The following is a 21,901-nucleotide window of genomic DNA, read 5'->3' as shown; positions in this document are numbered from 1 at the left end:
TCTGGAACGTACTATACTCAGTAACTCAGTACTGCTTACTATCTGCGGTCTTGGTTCTGTGTGGAGTTGGAACTTCATTAGTAGAAGGGGTGGGAGTGAAGTACATTCAAAAACTCAGGTACAATAAAAATTGAAGTAAAAATAAAATGATGTCCCTGTATAACTAGCTGTACCCGTGCGCTACGCTGCACTTGTTAGAAATAAAAATAAAGTAATTACATAATTAAAATAGGACATTTGTTATTTTAAAAGTCGTGTGTCTCGTTAAATATCAGTCCTATCAAAATTCTGCATAGAATAAAACTTATCTGAAACCGTTTTTAAAGAAACTTTTGTTATGTAACATTATGAATACAAATTAATAATAAGCGAGATATTTCGATTTATTTAATCCGAGCCCCCTTATAACCCCCCTTTTAAATAAAGTATTTTGAATGCCATATAGCATAAAATCCAAAGTTACAACGAACTTAATTTATATTCCAATGCTCACATAAATCGGTTCAGCCATTATCGCGTGAAAAGGTAACAAACATCCAGGCAGAAAAACATACAAACAAAAATTAAAAAAAAGCAATTTTTGGTTTCAGGATGGTTAATTATACATGCTAACACCAATTATTTTTGGAAAAGTGAAAATTACCAGAAAAATTCGGTTACAGATTTAGCCTATTATTAGTATAGATCAGTATCTCTTAATTGCCATAAGCTTATTTTAACTAATGTTTTCTGCTTGACTAATAACCTAGCCACTGGGATCCTTATCTGATAATGTTTATAATTAGACCGCAGTACTTCATGCAATTGCACGTTTTTATTCATTTGGCATATTGAAAAAGTAAAAGTGGATTTTGCCGATCATGATTTTGGCGTTCGAATGAAGCCAACTTTATTTTGCATAACTAGGGTTTTCCCTTTTAAATGCATATGTACTTTTATGCTCGACCATGCCGAAATGTACTAATTATACATCTGGTAGCAGTCCTTTAATGGATGTCATTAAAGTACACCTACTCATTAAAGTACAGGTCTTCAGCCAATGATAACTCAGCTTACATGTGTTCAGCCAATGACAAGTCAGCTTTGTACCGTTATAAAACCGCAAGTATCGATTATTCTCGGATATGCAATCGAAAGAGAATTAGCGAAAAGTCACGGAGGCTGGAAATCCAATACTGTCGCAGAAGGTTATGTTCTGTTACTATAATAATTAGCGTTAATTGTAAATAATATTCAAATAAATTCAATTTGTCATCTCGTTTTTCAATGTCGAATTCAATAATCAAGGTTATAATATTATCAAGTGTAACGGGACTACGTCAAGGTCAATGACATTATTGTTCCTCGGAAAAAATCAATACTTTCGCGTCTGCGCACATCTCACAATTCACGACCTAGAACAAGGTCACTTCCGATCTTGTCAGATACAAATAAAATGTATACATCTGAATACCGGTAATTTCAAGTTAGAAATATGGTCGAGCATAAAAAGTCGTATGAAACTCGCCTATAATGGTAATTAAGAAGCTCGTATGAAAATTATGAAACTCGCTTGCGCTCGTTTCATAAATATCCATACTCGATTCTTAATTACTATCATTATAGGCTCGTTGCATAATGTACTATTATTTTGCATATTTAAATGCATATGTTAACATATTTCCTTAGTTTGCCCGATTTATTATCTAATTTTAACATTTCTCTCTGACTATTACACTTTTACTACGTCATACTACTTTTGACCAATAAAACGGTACGAAAGGACGTCTTTCAACCAATCATGGCTGCTTATCGCATAATTTTATCGCTTCCCTAGCATTTGTTTAATTTTATCGCTTCCATAGTAATTGTTTATTTTTATAACTACGCTAGCATTTGTTTCTTTGTTTGCCAACATTTCAAACTGCAAATTCTTACTATAAAACATGCTTTGCGATCGTAATTTGTTTCCCGCATAGATAGCAGGCTGAAAATGGCGGCTCCGTTCAAACATTTTGGTGAAGGTAACACTAGTGAAAAAAGAAGTTTACTAAGTCAATTAATATCTATTTTATTGTATTAGAGTATTTCTTCTAATCTTTATATAGCCTACTTTCTCCTGTTTTTATCAACTTCCTACCATTTGTTTCTTTGTTTGCCAATATTTCAAACTGCAAATTCTTTACGGTACTATAAAACATGCTTTGCGATAGTCATTTGTTTACCGCATAGATAGTGAACTTAAAATGGCGGCTCCGTTCAAACATTTTGGTCAGCTAATATTAGTGAAATGGAATTTTGTAAGTCAATTATATTTTATTGTATTAGAGTACTTTATTTCTTCTAATCTTTATATACCGTACTCTCTTCTGTTTTTATAACCTCCCTATCATTTGTTTCTTTGTTTGTCAGCATTTCAAACTGCAAATATTTTACGGTATTATAAAACATGCTTTGCGATCGTCATTTGTTTACCGCATAGATAGTTAAATGAAAATGGTGGCTCCGTTCAAACGTTTTGGTGAAGCTAACATTAGTGAAATATAATTTTAGTAAGTCAATATTTTATTGTATTAGAGTACTTTATTTCTTTTAATCTTCATATACTTTCTTCTAATCGTGTAATAGTCAATTAAATCCCACTAGATTTTGATTTTCTCTGGATAAATCAAAACCTCCAGTGATATTACTGTTGATAAATTGAGGCGTAGATACTGAATACTAACAAAATCCGACCAGTATGCTTAGTTAGGCTAAATCGCTGCACACGCTGATGACTCACGACTATTTAAAGGCTGTAGTTCTTTCTTGTAAAGGTTCTTGGTGGAAAAACACGCATAAGGCTAATTACTGCCTCAATAAAGAACGAAGCCCCGCCAGCTGGCAGGTGTTTCAGAGCAGCGAACTCGGGCCCGTCACGTCACTGCCTGCTATTTCAGGCGTCAGGGGTGTGGAAAGCGCACTTGGGCAGCCCTCGTGACGTCAACCGCCCCCGCATTAGTGGGATGCGAGCTAACGTCACCGATATCGCATTCAAGTAGGTAAATATTCACTTAAAAGCAGATATGCCACTTCAGCCGGCAGAGTGGATTCCAATCTTGATGCGATGCAGAAAGCCATTACCCCGAAAATAGGACGACGTTCCACAGCTATTGTGTCGGATTTCGAACCTCGTGGCTTGAATTCAGATCCTGGTGGCTACAAGTGGAAATTCTGATGAGAAAGACGGTGTTAGAACAAGTTTTCTCTGAATATTTTCATTTCTCTTGCCATCGACCACCGTTTCTTTACAAATATTCACCATTACAACCTACATTTTAACTTAAACCAGGCTTGCAAATAATCAGATGTTCACACACCCCGGGGGTCTAAATTATTTCCGCTGGCGTCTAAGATACCAATAAAGTAGTAGGTTATTTTACGACGCTTTATCAACAGCTTAGGTCAGCGTTTCTCAAACTATGATCCGCGGACCACTTGTGGTCTTCGAGGTCTGCCCTTGTGGTCCTTCAAAAAAGACAGAAGAAAGAATAAAATTCAAACGAATTGCGTATCACACTATAGCTGAAAATCTCAGAGTTTGGAAATGACACATGGCAATCGCCTTTCACTTTTTCTCCCAGTACTGACATTTTATGAAATTTATTTCCCTACTCGTCTACGGAATTCCCACTCTACTCTCAGCAACAAAAGAGGGATTTAAAGCACTATGAACGTGGCGTTTCTCGCTATGTTTTCCCTGCACATACCGCGTCTGTAACCCAGCCAGGGACCACTCGAATTCATAACAGACGACCAAAGTACCGAATCTTTTCATGTATTTATGACTTTCTATAGTTTTGCCGACATCCAGTCAGCATACTGAAATGGTCACGTACTGTACGTCGTACACCAATAATAGAACGTGCCAAATTGCATATTTACTTGTTGAAAAACTGACATGTTTCTGTATTAATTCTTTTTATATCTGTTTTTCCAGATGACGATATAAGAAATTTTAGACTCCACCTATTTTAAAATCCGGGCGAATCAGTTCCAGAAATTCAAATTACAATACTTTTCTAATTATACAGGGTGTCCGGGACAAAATTTACCAACAAGAAAGTTTAATAACTCACCAAATAATTGATGGATGAAAATGCTGTTTGCGGGAATTGACAAAGGGACTTCCAAAGTTTCGAATGACCACTAATAAATTTCTATGTGTGCACCTCTTGTAGCACGACAGATGTCCAGGCGATATTCAAGTTCTTGCCATGTGTTTCGTAACATCTCTGGAGTGACAGTTGCACAAGCAGCGACAATTCTCCGACGCAGATCCTCCAAATCTGCCACTACAGTCTTGCACACAATATCTTTTATGTATCCCCAATTATGCCTGTTGACGATCCCACAGACGTGGAAGGTGGACTCATCACTAAACACGACCTTCTGCAGATATTCATTTTCAGTATCAATTTTCAACAACATGTCACTAGCGAAATCATGTCGTGCAGGCAAGTCGTTTGGTTTCAACTTTTGAACCAATTGAATCTTGTATGCTTTCTATGCCAAGTTGTTATTGTGTGCCTATCTGGTGGTTGCTTCTCAGGCCACTGTTGTCTAAATCTTCTCTCCACTATCTTCGGATACTTGAATTCGGCAAGCCAATAGCAGCATTGAATTTTTTGTTGCACTGTGAACGCCATTTTAATTACAGCTATGTCAACAACAATGACCAAATGTTGCCAACATCACACATAAAACTTAAAATGTCAGTCTTTCATTTGCCGCAAATTTCATTTTCCTATCTCCATTATTACGCGAGTTACTAAACTTTCTTATTGGTAAATTTTGTCCCGGACACAGTGTATTTTTTGTCGCCAATGACAAGTAACTTAAAAGAAATTCTGTGCATTGTTAATTCATCGCTTGCCTGTTAGCAGTAAGTTGTTTGAAATCCTTCTTATGTGGTACACGCAGTAGCTGTCCATGTCTCTGTGTTAAATAGTGCCCATTATACATAATGGAAAACTGGCTTCGATCCGGATCTTTGAAAAGAAAGGAACGTGATTATACGCTTCATTTAGGCAGTGCTAATAGTTCAGAAGCTATGTGTGAAGATATTAATATCAGTGATTCTAGTGTCATTAAAGAAACATCTAGTTGTGTTCAAAGAAAAAATACTTCGTAAATATTACAAGAGTTATTTGGAACTTGCATTTACTTGGTGTGGCAATGCGTTGTTTGTTACGAAGTGCTTTCCAACGAGTGTATGAAACCGGCGAGATTGAAACGGCACTTAGAGACGAAACACGCAAGTGTAAAAAGTAAACCTGTAGAATTATTAATGTGAGTACCAACATTTATTTATTTTGTTAATTAATAAGTTAAGATTATCCAAACTCTAACAGCCTAGAATTATTAAAAACATAAATTAAATTTTCTTCTATTGACATTAACTTAATTAGTTAATACTAATATAAAATTAATTGAAATAAATTAATTTTAATTAATTCTATTTTAAAATATAGGTATACTGGTATTAAAATATGCTACAAAAATGATTAATTTGCTTTCGAAAGGAACAAAAACGTTTGAGAAACACTGGCTTAGGTTAATTAGCGTCTGAATGAGGGTGAAGAAATAGTAATGCTGAAACTGATCAGGAAGAGGAAAAGCAATTAGATGGGTAACTGGTTAAGAAGAAACTGTGTAATGGAGGATGCACTGGAAGGAATGGTAAACGAGATAAGAGTTAAGGGAAGAAGATATCAGATGACAGACTAAGAACATACATGGATCGTATGCGGAGTCTAAGAGGAAGGGGGGGTGGGAGGGAAGATTGGAGGATGCAAGGTATGCAGTGAAGAACCTGCCCTTCAGCAGAAAACTAAATGAATGAATGAATCGCAAATATTCAAACCAAAACCAAACTATCACACAACCACCCATCACTTGAAAGCTCGGCGCAATAACATACTGATTCTACAAATCTCCTGTCACCTTTTTTAATCCTGTTATAAAATATAGAAATTATATAATTTAGAAGATGGAGGAACACAGAAGATCTGAAATAATCTATGAGCTTCTTTGAGGGAAAATTTGACCAATATCTTTGATTCTATACAATTCCTGGCATTTGTACTTCAACACTCAGCTCTTCAGGAAGTGTTTTCGTTTCGTGAAAGACTTCATCACCGTCCTTTCTTATATCCAACAAAGTTAAACAAGCTTAACCAGGTTTGATGATTGCGGTACATCCATTTGCTTGAACTGACAAAAGAAGAGTGGTGGAAGGAATTCGGCTAACACTCTCAAACCGACTAGAAACTCAACGTTATAAATAAACAGGGCTAAAGAATGAGTTGTAGCCTACATGTTACACCAGGATTTGTTGCTTGTGGCGGAGTCCATCAAGGACACGAAGTACAATGGGAAATGCGTGCCGCATCAAGACACGGTTTACAGAGGCCGAAACTAAAATCCCCACTTACTCGTCAACATCACTCTCAACAAAGATTTTTTGGAAAATGTTCCCGCGAGAAGAAGAGGAACCATGTGGTTTTTACACGATTGTGTCCCAACGCTATTTCGCGGACTGTTCATGACTAATTACATTTTACTTTTCCTGACAGGTGGATTGGACGCTATGGACCTGTAAGTGACCTGCTAGATCGCCCGACTCGTATATTCTCTGTTTTTTCTTGTTTCGGGAGATGGGAATAAGAAAAGTAATTAACATCCCCAAAGTTGAAACCCTTCGCGGAGGAAATACAGAACAATGTGGCATTCTTGCCAGAGTCCGACACAACTGGATACAGAAGGGTTATGCTTGTAGGCACGCAAATGCTAGACGCTTCAAATCATACTTCAAAACAGTTTAACGAAGTTCGCTTACAAACATAACATGTATTACGTCATGTTTAACATTTGGCATAAAATTCTCCTTTCTACTCATTAAATATGACAATGGTAATTTTTTAGTTGATCGTCACGTACAATTGCAACCACTTCCCGCCCTTCCATTTCCCTTGTCCTCCTTGTATTCTCTATGTTCTGCTTGCCGTTCCTTGTTCTCCTTGCATTCCCCTTCTTCTCCTCCCTTCTACTTATCTTTCCCTTCTTCTCCTCTTTCCCTCCTCTTTGCATTCCTCTTATTCTCCTTCTCTTCCCCTTGTTCCCCTTGTCTACTCTTCTCGTTGCCTTCCTTTTCCTTGTTCTTCTCTTCCCCTTCTCTTTGTCTTTCCCTCATTCTCCTTGTCTTCCCCTTGTTCTCCTTGACTTCCCCTTGTTCTCCTTCTATTCCCCTTGTTCTCCTTGTCTACTCTTCTCGTTGCCTTCCTTTTCCTTGTTCTTCTCTTCCCCTTCGCTTTGTCTTTCCCTCATTCTCCTTGTCTTCCCCTTGTTCTCCTTGACTTCCCCTTGTTCTCCTTCTAGTCCCCTTGTTCTCCTTGTCTACTCTTGTCGTTGCCTTCCTTTTCCTTGTTCTTCTCTTCCCCTTCTCTTTGTCTTTCCCTCATTCTCCTTGTCTTCCCTTCGTTCTCCTTGACTTCCCCTTGTTCTCCTTTTATTCCCCTTGTTCTCCTTGTCTACTCTTCTCGTTGCCTTCCTTTTCCTTGTTCTTCTCTTCCCCTTCTCTTTGTCTTTCCCTCATTCTCCTTGTCTTCCCTTTGTTCTCCTTGACTTCCCCTTGTTCTCCTTGTCTACTCTTCTCGTTGCCTTCCTCTTCCTTGTTCTTCTCTTCCCCTTCTCTTTTTCTTTCCCTCATTCTCCTTGTCTTCCCCTTGTTCTCCTTGACTTCCCCTTGTTCTCCTTCTATTCCCCTTGTTCTCCTTGTCTACTCTTCTCGTTGCCTTCCTTTTCCTTGTTCTTCTCTTCCCCTTCTCTTTGTCTTTCCCTCATTCTCCTTGTCTTCCCCTTGTTCTCCTCGACTTCCCCTTGTTCTCCTCGACTTCCCCTTGTTCTCCTTGTCTACTCTTCCCGTTGCCTTCGTTTTCCTTGTTCTCTTCCTCTTCTCTTTGTCTTTCCCTCATTCTCCTTGTCTTCCCCTTGTTCTCCTCGACTTCCCCTTGTTCTCCTTCTATTCCCCTTGTTCTCCTTGTCTACTCTTCTCGTTGCCTTCCTTTTCCTTGTTCTTCTCTTCCCCTTCTCTTTGTCTTTCCCTCATTCTCCTTGTCTTCCCCTTGTTCTCCTCGACTTCCCCTTGTTCTCCTTCTATTCCCCTTGTTCTCCTTGTCTACTCTTCTCGTTGCCTTCCTTTTCCTTGTTCTTCTCTTCCCCTTCGCTTTGTCTTTCCCTCATTCTCCTTGTCTTTCCCTTGTTCTCTTTGACTTCCCCTTGTTCTCCTTGTCTACTCTTCTCGTTGCCTTCCTTTTCTTTGTTCTTCTCTTCCCCTTCTCTTTGTCTTTCCCTCATTCTCCTTAACTTCCCCTTGTTTTCCTTCTATTCCCCTTGTTCTCTTTGTCTTCGCCTTGTTCGCTCCCTTCACCTTGTCTTCTTCTTGTCGTTCCCTTCTTTACCTCGTAACCCTTCCTTTTTTCTGCTTGTATACCACTTGTTTTTTTTTTTAATTTCACGATATTGATATACTTTAATTTCTTTCAAATCTCATATTTTAAGGAGTTTAAGTTGGACAAGATACCCATTCCTAATCCTAATTCAACTGTTTTCAAATTACTTTAAATAAAGTAACAGAATTTTTCATGTAAATGTTACTGTTTTATTTAGCACTTGTTACTTGAATACAGTGTTCAACAAGCTGAAGAAAGTAGGAATGTCAGTGCACGAGGTCGTAAAAATGAAATGTCATGGATCATACTTTATTATAAACAGTAGTAGCAGACGTAATCTGTACCACTACCAGTAAGACAGGCGTTGAAATATTAAATAATGTAAGACTAGGCACTGTAAAATTTTTCGATAGTTGCGCTGGTACTATATTGTAATACTGCAGGGAAGTGTTAGAGTCGTTCTAGTGCTGACGCCACTTTATTTCACCGCCATCAGGTTATCACCAATATATTTAAAGAGCAAGTGCTAAAGAAGGTTTTAATGAAATTTAAAAAGAGAGAGAGATTGCCGATTAGCAAATAAACATCTGCCTCGTGTAATCTTGTAAGTTTTGTTACGCTGTTTCGGAGAACATGTTGCCAATATGTCACAAGCAGACGGCATTTTGCATGAGGAATCCGCACTTTCCTCTCCTTTCTCGTCAGTTCAAAGATTGCATGTGGTGGTTGCAGGGCTGCAGGCGGAGCTGGCGGCGGCGCACAAGGAGTCAGAATGCGTGCGAAGAAGGCTGCGGCACCTGGAGGAGGACCTGACCAGCTTCAAGCAGCAGAACCGGGAGCTGCAGGACGAGCTGCAGCGGAGGGCAGGTACGTAGATACGCCTTTGCTCGCACTGCGTATAGGGAGCCACATTCACCGAGTGTGTGACGAATTTAGACGAAATTAAAAACTCATACTGTGAGACATCTAACGGAGATATCCAAATAAACCAAATTGCACTTTAGTCTCCATTTTCTGGCGACGAGATTAGAAACTCATACTGTGAGAGAACTGACAGAGACAAATTGCACTTTAGTCTACATTTTCTGGCGACGAGATTAGAAACTCATACTGTGAGAGAACTGACAGAGACAAATTGCACTTTAGTCTCCATTTTCTGGCGACGAGATCAGAAACTCATACTGTGAGAGAACTGACAGAGACAAATTGCACTTTAGTCCCCATTTTCTGGCGACGAGATTAGAAACTCATACCGTGAGACAACTGACAGAGACAAATTGCACTTTAGTCTCCATTTTCTGGGGACGAGATTAGAAACTCATACTGTGAGAGAACTGACAGAGACAAATTGCACTTTAGTCTCCATTTTCTGGGGACGAGATTAGAAACTCATACTGTGAGAGAACTGACAGAGACAAATTGCACTTTAGTCTCCATTTTCTGGCGACGAGATTAGAAACTCATACTGTGAGAGAACTGACAGAGACAAATTGCACTTTAGTCTCCATTTTCTGGCGACGAGATCAGAAACTCATACTGTGAGAGAACTGACAGAGACAAATTGCACTTTAGTCCCCATTTTCTGGCGACGAGATCAGAAACTCATACCGTGAGACAACTGACAGAGACAAATTGCACTTTAGTCTCCATTTTCTGGGGACGAGATTAGAAACTCATACTGTGAGAGAACTGACAGAGACAAATTGCACTTTAGTCTCCATTTTCTGGCGACGAGATTAGAAACTCATACTGTGAGAGAACTGACAGAGACAAATTGCACTTTAGTCTCCATTTTCTGGCGACGAGATTAGAAACTCATACCGTGAGACAACTGACAGAGACAAATTGCACTTTAGTCTCCATTTTCTGGCGACGAGATTAGAAACTCATACCGTGGGAGAACTGACAGAGACAAATTGCACTTTAGTCTCCATTTTCTGACGACGAGATTAGAAACTCATACCGTGAGAGAACTGACAGAGACAAATTGCACTTTAGTCTCCATTTTCTGACGACGAGATTAGAAACTCATACTGTGAGAGAACTGACAGAGACAAATTGCACTTTAGTCTCCATTTTCTGGCGACGAGATTAGAAACTCATACTGTGAGAGAACTGACAGAGACAAATTGCACTTTAGTCTCCATTTTCTGGCGACGAGATTAGAAACTCATACCGTGAGACAACTGACAGAGACAAATTGCACTTTAGTCTCCATTTTCTGGCGACGAGATTAGAAACTCATACCGTGGGAGAACTGACAGAGACAAATTGCACTTTAGTCTCCATTTTCTGACGACGAGATTAGAAACTCATACTGTGAGAGAACTGACAGAGACAAATTGCACTTTAGTCTCCATTTTCTGGCGACGAGATTAGAAACTCATACTGTGAGAGAACTGACAGAGACAAATTGCACTTTAGTCTCCATTTTCTGGCGACGAGATTGGAAACTCATACTGTGAGAGAACTAACAGAGACAAATTGCACTTTAGTCTCCATTTTCTGGCGACGAGATTAGAAACTCATACTGTGAGAGAACTAACAATGACAAATTGCACTTTCGTCCCCATTTTCTGGCGACGAGATTAGAAACTCATACTGTGAGAGAACTGACAGAGACAAATTGCACTTTAGTCTCCATTTTCTGGCGACGAGATTAGAAACTCATACTGTGAGAGAACTGACAGAGACAAATTGCACTTTAGTCTCCATTTTCTGGCGACGAGATTAGAAACTCATACTGTGAGAGAACTGACAGAGACAAATTGCACTTTAGTCTACATTTTCTGGCGAAGAGATTAGAAACTCATACTGTGAGAGAACTAACAGACAAATTGCACTTTAGTCTCCATTTTCTGGGGACGAGATTAGAAACTCATACTGTGAGAGAACTACCAATGACAAATTGCACTTTCGTCCCCATTTTCTGGCGACGAGATTAGAAACTCATACTGTGAGAGAACTGACAGAGACAAATTGCACTTTAGTCTCCATTTTCTGGCGACGAGATTAGAAACTCATACTGTGAGAGAACTGACAGAGACAAATTGCACTTTAGTCTCCATTTCCTGGCGACGAGATTAGAAACTCATACTGTGAGAGAACTAACAGAGACAAATTGCACTTTAGTCTCCATTTTCTGGCGACGAGATTAGAAACTCATACTGTGAGAGAACTGACAGAGACAAATTGCACTTTGGTCTCCATTTTCTGGCGACGAGATCAGAAACTCATACTGTGAGAGAACTAACAGAGACAAATTGCACTTTAGTCTCCATTTTCTGGCGAAGAGATTAGAAACTCATACTGTGAGAGAACTAACAGAGACAAATTGCACTTTAGTCTCCATTTTCTGGCGACGAGATTAGAAACTCATACTGTGAGAGAACTGACAGAGACAAATTGCACTTTAGTCTCCATTTCCTGGCGACGAGATTAGAAACTCATACTGTGAGAGAACTAACAGAGACAAATTGCACTTTAGTCTCCATTTTCTGGCGACGAGATTAGAAACTCATACTGTGAGAGAACTGACAGAGACAAATTGCACTTTGGTCTCCATTTTCTGGCGACGAGATCAGAAACTCATACTGTGAGAGAACTAACAGAGACAAATTGCACTTTAGTCTCCATTTTCTGGCGACGAGATTAGAAACTCATACTGTGAGAGAACGGACAGAGACAAATTGCACTTTAGTCTCCATTTTCTGGCGACGAGATTAGAAACTCATACGGTGAGAGAGCTAACAGAGACAAATTGCACTTTAGTCTCCATTTTCTGGCGACGAGATTAGAAACTCATACTGTGAGAGAACGGACAGAGACAAATTGCACTTTAGTCTCCATTTTCTGGCGACGAGATTAGAAACTCATACGGTGAGAGAACTAACGGAGACAAATTGTACTTTAGTCTCCATTTTCTGGCGACGAGATTAGAAACTCATACTGTGAGAGAACTGACAGAGACAAATTGCACTTTCGTCCCCATTTTCTGGCGACGAGATTAGAAACTCATACTGTGAGAGAACTGACAGAGACAAATTGCACTTTAGTCTCCATTTTCTGGCGACGAGATTAGAAACTCATACTGTGAGAGAACAGACAGAGACAAATTGCACTTTCGTCCCCATTTTCTGGCGACGAGATTAGAAACTCATACTGTGAGAGAACTGACAGAGACAAATTGCACTTTAGTCTCCATTTTCTGGCGACGAGATTAGAAACTCATACTGTGAGAGAACTGACAGAGACAAATTGCACTTTAGTCTCCATTTTCTGGCGACGAGATTAGAAACTCATACTGTGAGAGAACTGACAGAGACAAATTGCACTTTAGTCTCCATTTTCTGGCGACGAGATTAGAAACTCATACTGTGGGAGAACTGACAGAGACAAATTGCATTTTAGTCTCCATTTTCTGGCGACGAGATTATAAACTCATACTGTGAGAGAACTGACAGAGATATCCAAATAAACCAAATTGCACTTTGGAATAAGGTTATCAAACGTCTCCATTTTCTGGCGACAGTCCCCTAACTTTCCTTTTTGTTTTTGTACAAAATTCGTCCTCAGAACGTCCCTGGATTTAATAATCCCCAGATATACTCGAATTTTCAGTGTTACACCCATTCTTTTATAACAGACACCTTATAAATTACCAAAAAACATATAATAAAATAAAATAATTTACCCTTATGTGAAAATAAGATAATAGTACAAAATTGTTTGTAATAAAATTTCTTAATATTTCGTAGCTTAGTTTGTTCAACGAAATTTTTGTGAAGTATTAATTTCCCTTGTAAAATGAAGTAAAGGCACGTTTTATGTGTTAATTATCACATCCGTTTACAAAATCGTGTGACATCCGTTACAAAAATAACATTTTTAAAATTAAAATAAACGATCTTGTAGCTTTCAACACGGATAGTAAACGCCATTCTTTAAGTACAAGTAAAGAATTTTTAAAATATAGTTATTCAACAGGATTAACAGATTTTAAATTAATATAAAATTAAATATTGAGGTGGGTAACATTTCTGTCACACCCGTTACAGTGCAAAAAATGCCGATAAAATGAAAATATTCAGAGCAATAATGATGAAAATTCAAATGAGTCTAAGAAAAGCCGCAAGATGACGAGATGAGAATCGAACATTCAAGATATTTTTAAAAATTAACTTTTAAAATTGTGTACAGATCCAGAAACAAAATTTGGGCCATATAATTTTACTAAGTTCCAGATACAACGCATTGCGCATGTGTAGTAAAAAAGAGCGCCTAAATGTATGCTACTTGTGGACACTCATGCGACGTTTGTTGCCCACATAGAGGAGGACTCTATCAAGACTCGGCCCATTTTTTAATTCCGTATCTGTATGTGTCACAACCGTTACAAAAGAATAGCTGGTTAATTATTAATATAATTTAATATTTCTGGCATATTCCTGTAGAAGAACTTTTCCTAATGCAATATTGTGGTTTTTTAATGATGCCACAATCAAAACTTAAGATGAGAGGGTAACTACAATCGAGTCTTCCATATTGCTGTTAAGGCTAATAGAAAAACTGAACTCCAGGAAGGAAGAGAGATTATTTTTTTTAATTTTCTCACACAGAACATTCATAAAAACTAGCTAATTGCAGTAAAATAAATCAGTTCTGTTAACAATATATCATGTAACAATATAAAGTCATTGTTGATGTGACGATTGTTTTGAACTGCTCTAATTTCTGTTACAACCATGATAGATTCACGATTTTTTTTTAAACTGCTGGACCTGTATTTACTAAAGTATGTCATGTGACTAGTTTCTCAAGTGTAAAAAATTGTAATACTTATAATTATTGTTAAAAAAGTTGTACATTTTATTATTAATGTTCGCTTATAAATGTTATAAGACATTAAGGTTTAATTTTAAAATAGTACTTTATGCAACGAGCCAATAATGGTACTAATTAAGACGCGAGTATGTTTATGAAACGAGCGCAAGCGAGTTTCATAATTTTCATACGAGCGTCTTAATTACCATTATAGGCAAGTTTCATACGACTTTTTATGCTCGACCATATTTCTAACTTGAAATTATTCAGAAGTATTCATTTTATTCTTATCTGACTGAGGAGCGGAAATGACCTTGTGCAATAGCTCGTAAATTGTGAGATGTGCGCAGACGCGAAAGTATTGATTTTTTCCGAGAAACAAATGTCGACATTGACCTTGATATAATCTAGAAAGTAAAATAAACATTAATCTTGATATAACATTGAAATTAAATTAGACATTGAAAAACGAGATGACAAATTGAATTTATTTGAATATTATTTACAATTAACGCTAATTATTATAGTAACAGAACTGACTTTATTTCAAATATAGGTGATTTAATGTGCAATTGGTGAAATGAATTTCCGGGAATGTGCTTTGTGAAAGGCTGGAAGATGAATTGATGTTAATTTGTGTGTTGTTTTTTTCGACTGAGTTTAATATTGTATTTGAGATTTCAATTTTATTTTGGATCGATTCTTCAACATAACCTTCTGCGACAGTATTGGATTTCCAGCCTCCGTGACGTTTCGCTAGTTGTCTTTCAATTGCATATCCGAGAATAATCGATACTTGCGCTTTCATATTGCTACAATGGTACTTTCTGATTGGTGAAACACCTGAACTTTAATGAGGTCCATTAAAGGGCTGCTACCAGGTGTATAATTTACTACATTCGGCATGGTCGAGCATAAAAGAATCTCGTCAATAAGTTATATGCTATCACTGTTTAAATTTAGCAATGTATCACGAAATAGATACTCCAGGAAATAAGGGATGAAGTTTGACCCATCTGGACACTTTAAATCTGCAGCGTTGCAATAAATTGTTCATTTCTCGAAAACTATTTATCAAATTTACATGAAACAAACACCATCTTAAACCTAGAGAATTAGGGTACAAAATGACATCAAATTTGAAAAATGACAAAATTGGTCATGTTTGGCCACTGCAAGTGTCGACTTTTGGTATCTTTAGAAGAAGTTGTTCTTTTTCCACAATAGAATTATCAGTCCCTCTTGTGAATTTCATGAGAATGCTTCGAATACCTCAGTTATTCATGCACAAGATAAGATATCTATGGAATGTGTATTGCTGAGATTTCCTCCGGAACGAGAAATATTTGAAGAGATTATCCATTATTTGCCTTCAAATGTAAATATACTTAATGTGGATGAAGTAAATTTATTTTATGAAATTTCTTGCTTTAAAAAATATGTGACTTCAGAGAAATACCAAAGTAGAATGAAGAATATGCTATTCTTTTCTCAAAATAGAGTGTATTACTGAGTATGGAGCTACATAAAATGTAAAGAAGTAACATAATCTTCCTGATTTTAAAAACTTAGGGTGATTCGAAAGTCCCGATCCATTATGCTGAAAACGTATCCATTTAAAGAGAAACTCCTTAAAACGCTATGTAGTTTCCATATGTGGAAAACATAGCTACAAGCTATGAATGCCACATTACTATAAAATCAATTGAAAATCATTTCTGTTCATTTTCGAAATTAAAAATATACCATCTATCATCTCCAAAAAGATTGAAATCATTACAGTTAATTGTCGAAATTCGAATATCCCATCACCGTCTATATAAAAATTAACATCTCGAAAAAAGGCTACACTTACGGACACTTGATTTTCGTGAATGATTTTCTTTTTATTACAATTTGTGCTAATTGAGTCAAAGAGTTGAACATTTTTATGGTAAAAACAAAACCATGTTTTACGATCGCGATTTTGTGTTGAACGCGATTTTTTTGCTATTATTGCTGAATTACGATTTCCATGTTTACATTAAAACTTTTTCTTTACGATTTCCACATTTAAATTAAAACTTTTCTTTACAATTTCCATATTTAAATTAAAACTTTTCTTTACGATTTCCATGTTTCAATTACAACTTTTTCTTTACGGTTTCCATATTTAAATTAAAACTTTTTCTTTACGATTTCCATGTTTAAATTACAACTTTTTCTTTACGGTTTCCATATTTAAATTAAAACTTTTTCTTTACGATTTCCACATTTAAATTAAAACTTTTCTTTACAATTTCCATATTTGAATTAAAACTTTTCTTTACGATTTCCATGTTTAAATTACAACTTTTTCTTTACGGTTTCCATATTTAAATTAAAACTTTTTCTTTACGATTTCCATGTTTAAATTACAACTTTTTCTTTACGGTTTCCATATTTAAATTAAAACTTTTTCTTTACGATTTCCACATTTAAATTAAAACTTTTCTTTACAATTTCCATATTTAAATTAAAACTTTTCTTTACGATTTCCATGTTTCAATTACAACTTTTTCTTTACGGTTTCCATATTTAAATTAAAACTTTTTCTTTACGATTTCCATGTTTAAATTACAACTTTTTCTTTACGGTTTCCATATTCAAATTAAAACATTTTCTTTACGGTTTCCATATTTAAATTAAAACTTTTTCTTTACGGTTTCCATATTTAAATTAAAACTATTTCTTTACGATTTCCACATTTAAATTAAAACTTTTCTTTACAATTTCCATATTTAAATTAAAGCTTCTCTTTACGATTTCCATATTTAAATTACAACTTTTTCTTTACGATTTCCATATTTAAATTAAAACTTTTTCTTTACGATTTCCATGTTTAAATTACAACTTTTTCTTTACGGTTTCCATATTTAAATTAAAACATTTTCTTTACGGTTTCCATATTTAAATTAAAACTTTTTCTTTACGGTTTCCATATTTAAATTAAAACTATTTCTTTACGATTTCCACATTTAAATTAAAACTTTTCTTTACAATTTCCATATTTAAATTAAAGCTTTTCTTTACGATTTCCATATTTAAATTACAACTTTTTCTTTACGATTTCCATATTTAAATTAAAACTTTTTCTTTACGATTTCCATGTTTAAATTACAACTTTTTCTTTACGGTTTCCATATTTCAATTAAAACATTTTCTTTACGGTTTCCATATTTAAATTAAAACTTTTTCTTTACGATTTCCATATTTAAATTACAACTTTTTCTTTACGATTTCCATATTTAAATTACAACTTTTTCTTTACGGTTTCCATATTTAAATTAAAACTATTTCTTTACGATTTCCACATTTAAATTAAAACTTTTCTTTACAATTTCCATATTTAAATTAAAGCTTTTCTTTACGATTTCCATATTTAAATTACAACTTTTTCTTTACGATTTCCATATTTAAATTACAACTTTTTCTTTACGGTTTCCATATTTAAATTAAAACTATTTCTTTACGATTTCCACATTTAAATTAAAACTTTTCTTTACAATTTCCATATTTAAATTAAAGCTTTTCTTTACGATTTCCATATTTAAATTACAACTTTTTCTTTACGGTTTCCATATTTAAATTACAACTTTTTCGTTACGATTTCCATATTTAAATTAAAACTATTTCTTTACGATTTCCACATTTAAATTAAAACTTTTCTTTACAATTTCCATATTTAAATTAAAGCTTTTCTTTACGATTTCCATATTTAAATTACAACTTGTTCTTTACGATTTCCATATTTAAATTACAACTTTTTCTTTACGGTTTCCATATTTAAATTAAAACTATTTCTTTACGATTTCCACATTTAAATTAAAACTTTTCTTTACAATTTCCATATTTAAATTAAAGCTTTTCTTTACGATTTCCATATTTAAATTACAACTTTTTCTTTACGATTTCCATATTTAAATTACAACTTTTTCTTTACGATTTCCATATTTAAATTAAAACCATTTCTTTACGATTTCCACATTTAAATTAAAACTTTTCTTTGCGATTTTCATATTTAAATTAACTCTTTTTATTTACGATTTTAATGTTTAAATTACAACTTTTTCTTTACGATTTCATATTTAAATTAAAACTTTTCCTTCACGATTTACATATTTAAATACCAATTTTTTTCACGATTTACATGTTTACATAACGACTTCTTTTATGAATTACAATATTCTTATTTACCGACTTGGATGTATTTTATTCATCGCTTTACGGTGTTCCTACTAATGATTTCTAACAAAATAATTATTTTTAGACTAGCTATAAAACTCAAGAATAAAAAAAATAAAAAATGGAAAGCAAAGATCGTAACAACATAATGATATAAATAACACGGAAAGAAATAATTTGAAACGAGGCCAACTAATATAAGAAAATAAATTCCACTGACAACCAAGGGAGATAACAAGATCACCCTACATCAGGGATGCAGAAGTGGGGTAGAGAGGAATGGAAGCATGGGGAAAGAGTTTGTTCCCCGTCCACAATCCCCCGGCCTTGAAATACGTATCTGTGACGTCCGCAAGCACACTGAATACATATCTCTTCTCCCCCTACCATGTCCAATGACGTAGCTATGGGATGAAAGGAAGGGCTGAGTCACATGTTCCGGCTTGTGACGTGTGCCACAACTGTAGCACAGTTTTGCATCCCTGCCCTACATGAATAATGCGATTTACTTCTTAAAGTGGATTAATTATTTGTGTTATTCTTATTTCAAAATATTAGTAGACATATAACGGACAAATACATAGATGAATTTTTTAAAAAGGATAAAATGAAAATAATATTGAAAAATTCTATTATCCTTCTTGCTAGCAGGAGTTAAACTGATAGCAAAATTTTGAGCGAATATTACTACACTTTAACAACAGATGCAAACTCGTTCCATTAGTTTTCCTTGTACAATACTACTACATACTACTACTTACTGGCTTTTAAGGAACCCGGAGGTTCATTGCCGCCCTCACATAAGCCCGCCATTGGTCCCTATCCTGAGCAAGATTAATCCATTCTCTATCATCATATCCCACCTCCCTCAGATCCATTTTAATATTATCTTCCCATCCAAGTCTCGGTCTCTCCAAAGATCTTTTTCCCTCCAGTCTCCCAACTAACACTCTATATGCATTTCTGGATTCGCCCATACGTGCTACATGCCCTGCCCATCTCAAACGTCTGGATTTAATGTTCCTAATTGTCAGGTGAAGAATACAATGCGTGCAGTTCTGTGTTGTGTAACTTTCTCCATTCTCCTGTAACTTCATCCCTCTTAGCCCCAAATATTTTCCTAAGCACCTTATTCTCAAACACCCTTAACCTATGTTCCTCTCTCAACCATAAAGAACAACCGGCAATATAACAGTTTTATAAATTCTAACTTTCACGATTTTTTTTACAGCAGACTGCATGATAAAAGCTTTTCGACGGAATAATAACAGGCATTTCCCATATTTATTCTGTGTTTAATTTCCTCCCGAGTATCTTTGTTACTGTTGCTCCCAGGTATTTGAATTTTTCCACCTCTTCAAAGGATAAATTTCCAATTTTTACATTTCCATTTCGTACAATATTCTCGCCACGAGACATAATCATATACTTAGTCTTTTCGGGATTTACTTCCAGACCTATCTCTTTACTTGCTTCAAGTAAAATTCCCGTATTTTTCCTAATCGTTTGTGGATTTTCTCCTAACATATTCACGTCATCCGCATAGCAGCTGATGTAACCCGTTCAATTGTAAATCCTCTGTGTTAAAAAGTAAAGGTGATAGTGCATCTCCTTACTTTAGCTCACAGTGAATTGGAAACGCATCAGATAGAAACTGACCTATACGGACTCTGCTGTACGTTTCACTGAGACACGTTTTAATTAATCGAACTAGTTTCTTGGGAATACCAAATTCAATAAGAATATCATATAAAACTTCTCTCTTAACCGAGTCATATGCCTTTTTGAAATCTATGAATAACTGATGCACTGTACTCCCATTTTTTCTCCATTATCTGTCGAATACAAAATATCTGATCAATAGTCGAGCTACAACGCCTTGTACAACAGTGTAAATATTTCAGGCCCTGAATTTAGAGTTTTACTTCGTTTACAGAGGAGGCGGAGGCCGAGTCGTCAACTTCGTCGTCGTCTGACGAGGGCGACGCCGAGCGGGTGGCCGAGCTGGAGGGGCAGGTATCACAGCTGCAGGCGCAGCTGAACGAGGTGCGCAGCGAGCGGGACAAGCTGGAGAAGGAGCGGGAGGAGGAGATGAAAATCGTGCAGCTGGTACGCTACAGTCATCTGTTATTAATTACATAATTGTGTTAACAGCGTGTATCTAAAACATGTTGATACTTAGCCTATATGGACTATGATTGACATTTATATACCCTAATATCAAAATTTGTCCACTTGTTCAACACAAGGAACCTTTCCCATGCGGTACGCAGAGCTCGGATGTGCATTTCTTGAGGAATTGCTGCAATTGTGGGTACATCCGTTATTCTCACTCGCAGATCAACATTGCGTGGCTTGGTTGCATAGAGATCCGAGGAATCGCCACAATTTATTTGTCACAGTTACAGTTCGGCACAAAATTACAATTCGTAACAATTACGATTCGTCACACAATTAAAATTCGTAACAGTTATAGCGAGTTTATTGGAATTCGTGTTTCTATAGTTTCTACAACTTTCCAAATTTGAAGTACGGTAAAATCCCTCGTATCCGGCACCCAAATAACCGGCAATACCAAAACAACGGCACATTTGGCTAGGCCAAAAAAAATAGTCATTCATGCGAAAGAGAAGAGTCTGACGAAGATGTGAGTGGTTTTCGTGGATCGCACATGCCGCATATTTTGTCTACTCTTTACATTGTTCACGTGTGAAAACATAGACCAAAAAAAGTTACGTCCCTGGAGTAGATCGGTTAGCATCGGTAAGCTGTCACTTGGACCTTACAAACAATACGCAGAGACGATATCTTTTAATTTAAGACTTGAACTCGCCCATTTCGAAGGAACTGAATTGAATTGAAAGAGAAGAATTGGGAGGACAAATTTAAAAGGTACGCAAAACGCGTCCTTGCAAGGGATTCGGGGCTGCAAGAAACTAAATATGTGAGCTCCAAGCCTGTTGGCCACTAGTCTCACTCCGGGTTACGCTGCTCCACTGAAGGAGCTCTAGAAAATTTTGAAGGGGAAAACAGAAAATGGATGTAACCTCTTAGGTACCACATACGCGAGGGGGACGGAAATGTGATCAAAGTGATCACGGGACGGGACGAGGAGGAGATGGCTGGTGTAAATCTCCACATTGAAATGAACTGTGTCATATCGCAGTGCAGGAGGAGTCGAGAAGACTCTGTCGTCTGTTGTTCGATGACAAGGCAGGTGAAGACCGCCAGGAGAGATGCCGTGATTTCTGAATCTGCAAATTGAAAGGTTCCCTGTCCTTTCGCATTGCGACTACATGAGAGACCTTGCACATGTATTTCGTAATTTTATAGACTCTGAACTAGGGCATTAAGCTGTTTGTTAGAAAAAAGGGGAACTTATGGGGAAGGGCATATAGGTCTGT

General features: G+C 36.3%; 1 protein-coding gene across 1 annotated transcript in view; it reads left to right on the top strand.

The window, feature by feature from the left end:
- LOC138692229 (protein FAM184A) overlaps positions 1 to 21,901 on the top strand; it is a 136,776-nt gene that overhangs the window by 45,137 nt on the left and 69,738 nt on the right. The window contains exons 3-4 of the mRNA XM_069815360.1: positions 9,204 to 9,338; positions 20,434 to 20,606. Of these exons, the coding sequence (XP_069671461.1) occupies positions 9,204 to 9,338; positions 20,434 to 20,606 (308 nt within the window). The remainder of the gene's footprint in view (positions 1 to 9,203; positions 9,339 to 20,433; positions 20,607 to 21,901) is intronic.

Source organism: Periplaneta americana, chromosome 16, assembly GCF_040183065.1.
Source record: "Periplaneta americana isolate PAMFEO1 chromosome 16, P.americana_PAMFEO1_priV1, whole genome shotgun sequence".
Taxonomy (NCBI): Eukaryota; Metazoa; Arthropoda; class Insecta; order Blattodea; family Blattidae; genus Periplaneta; species Periplaneta americana.
The sequence above is the reverse complement of the archived record's forward strand: the minus strand, read 5'-3'. Positions and strand labels throughout refer to the sequence as shown.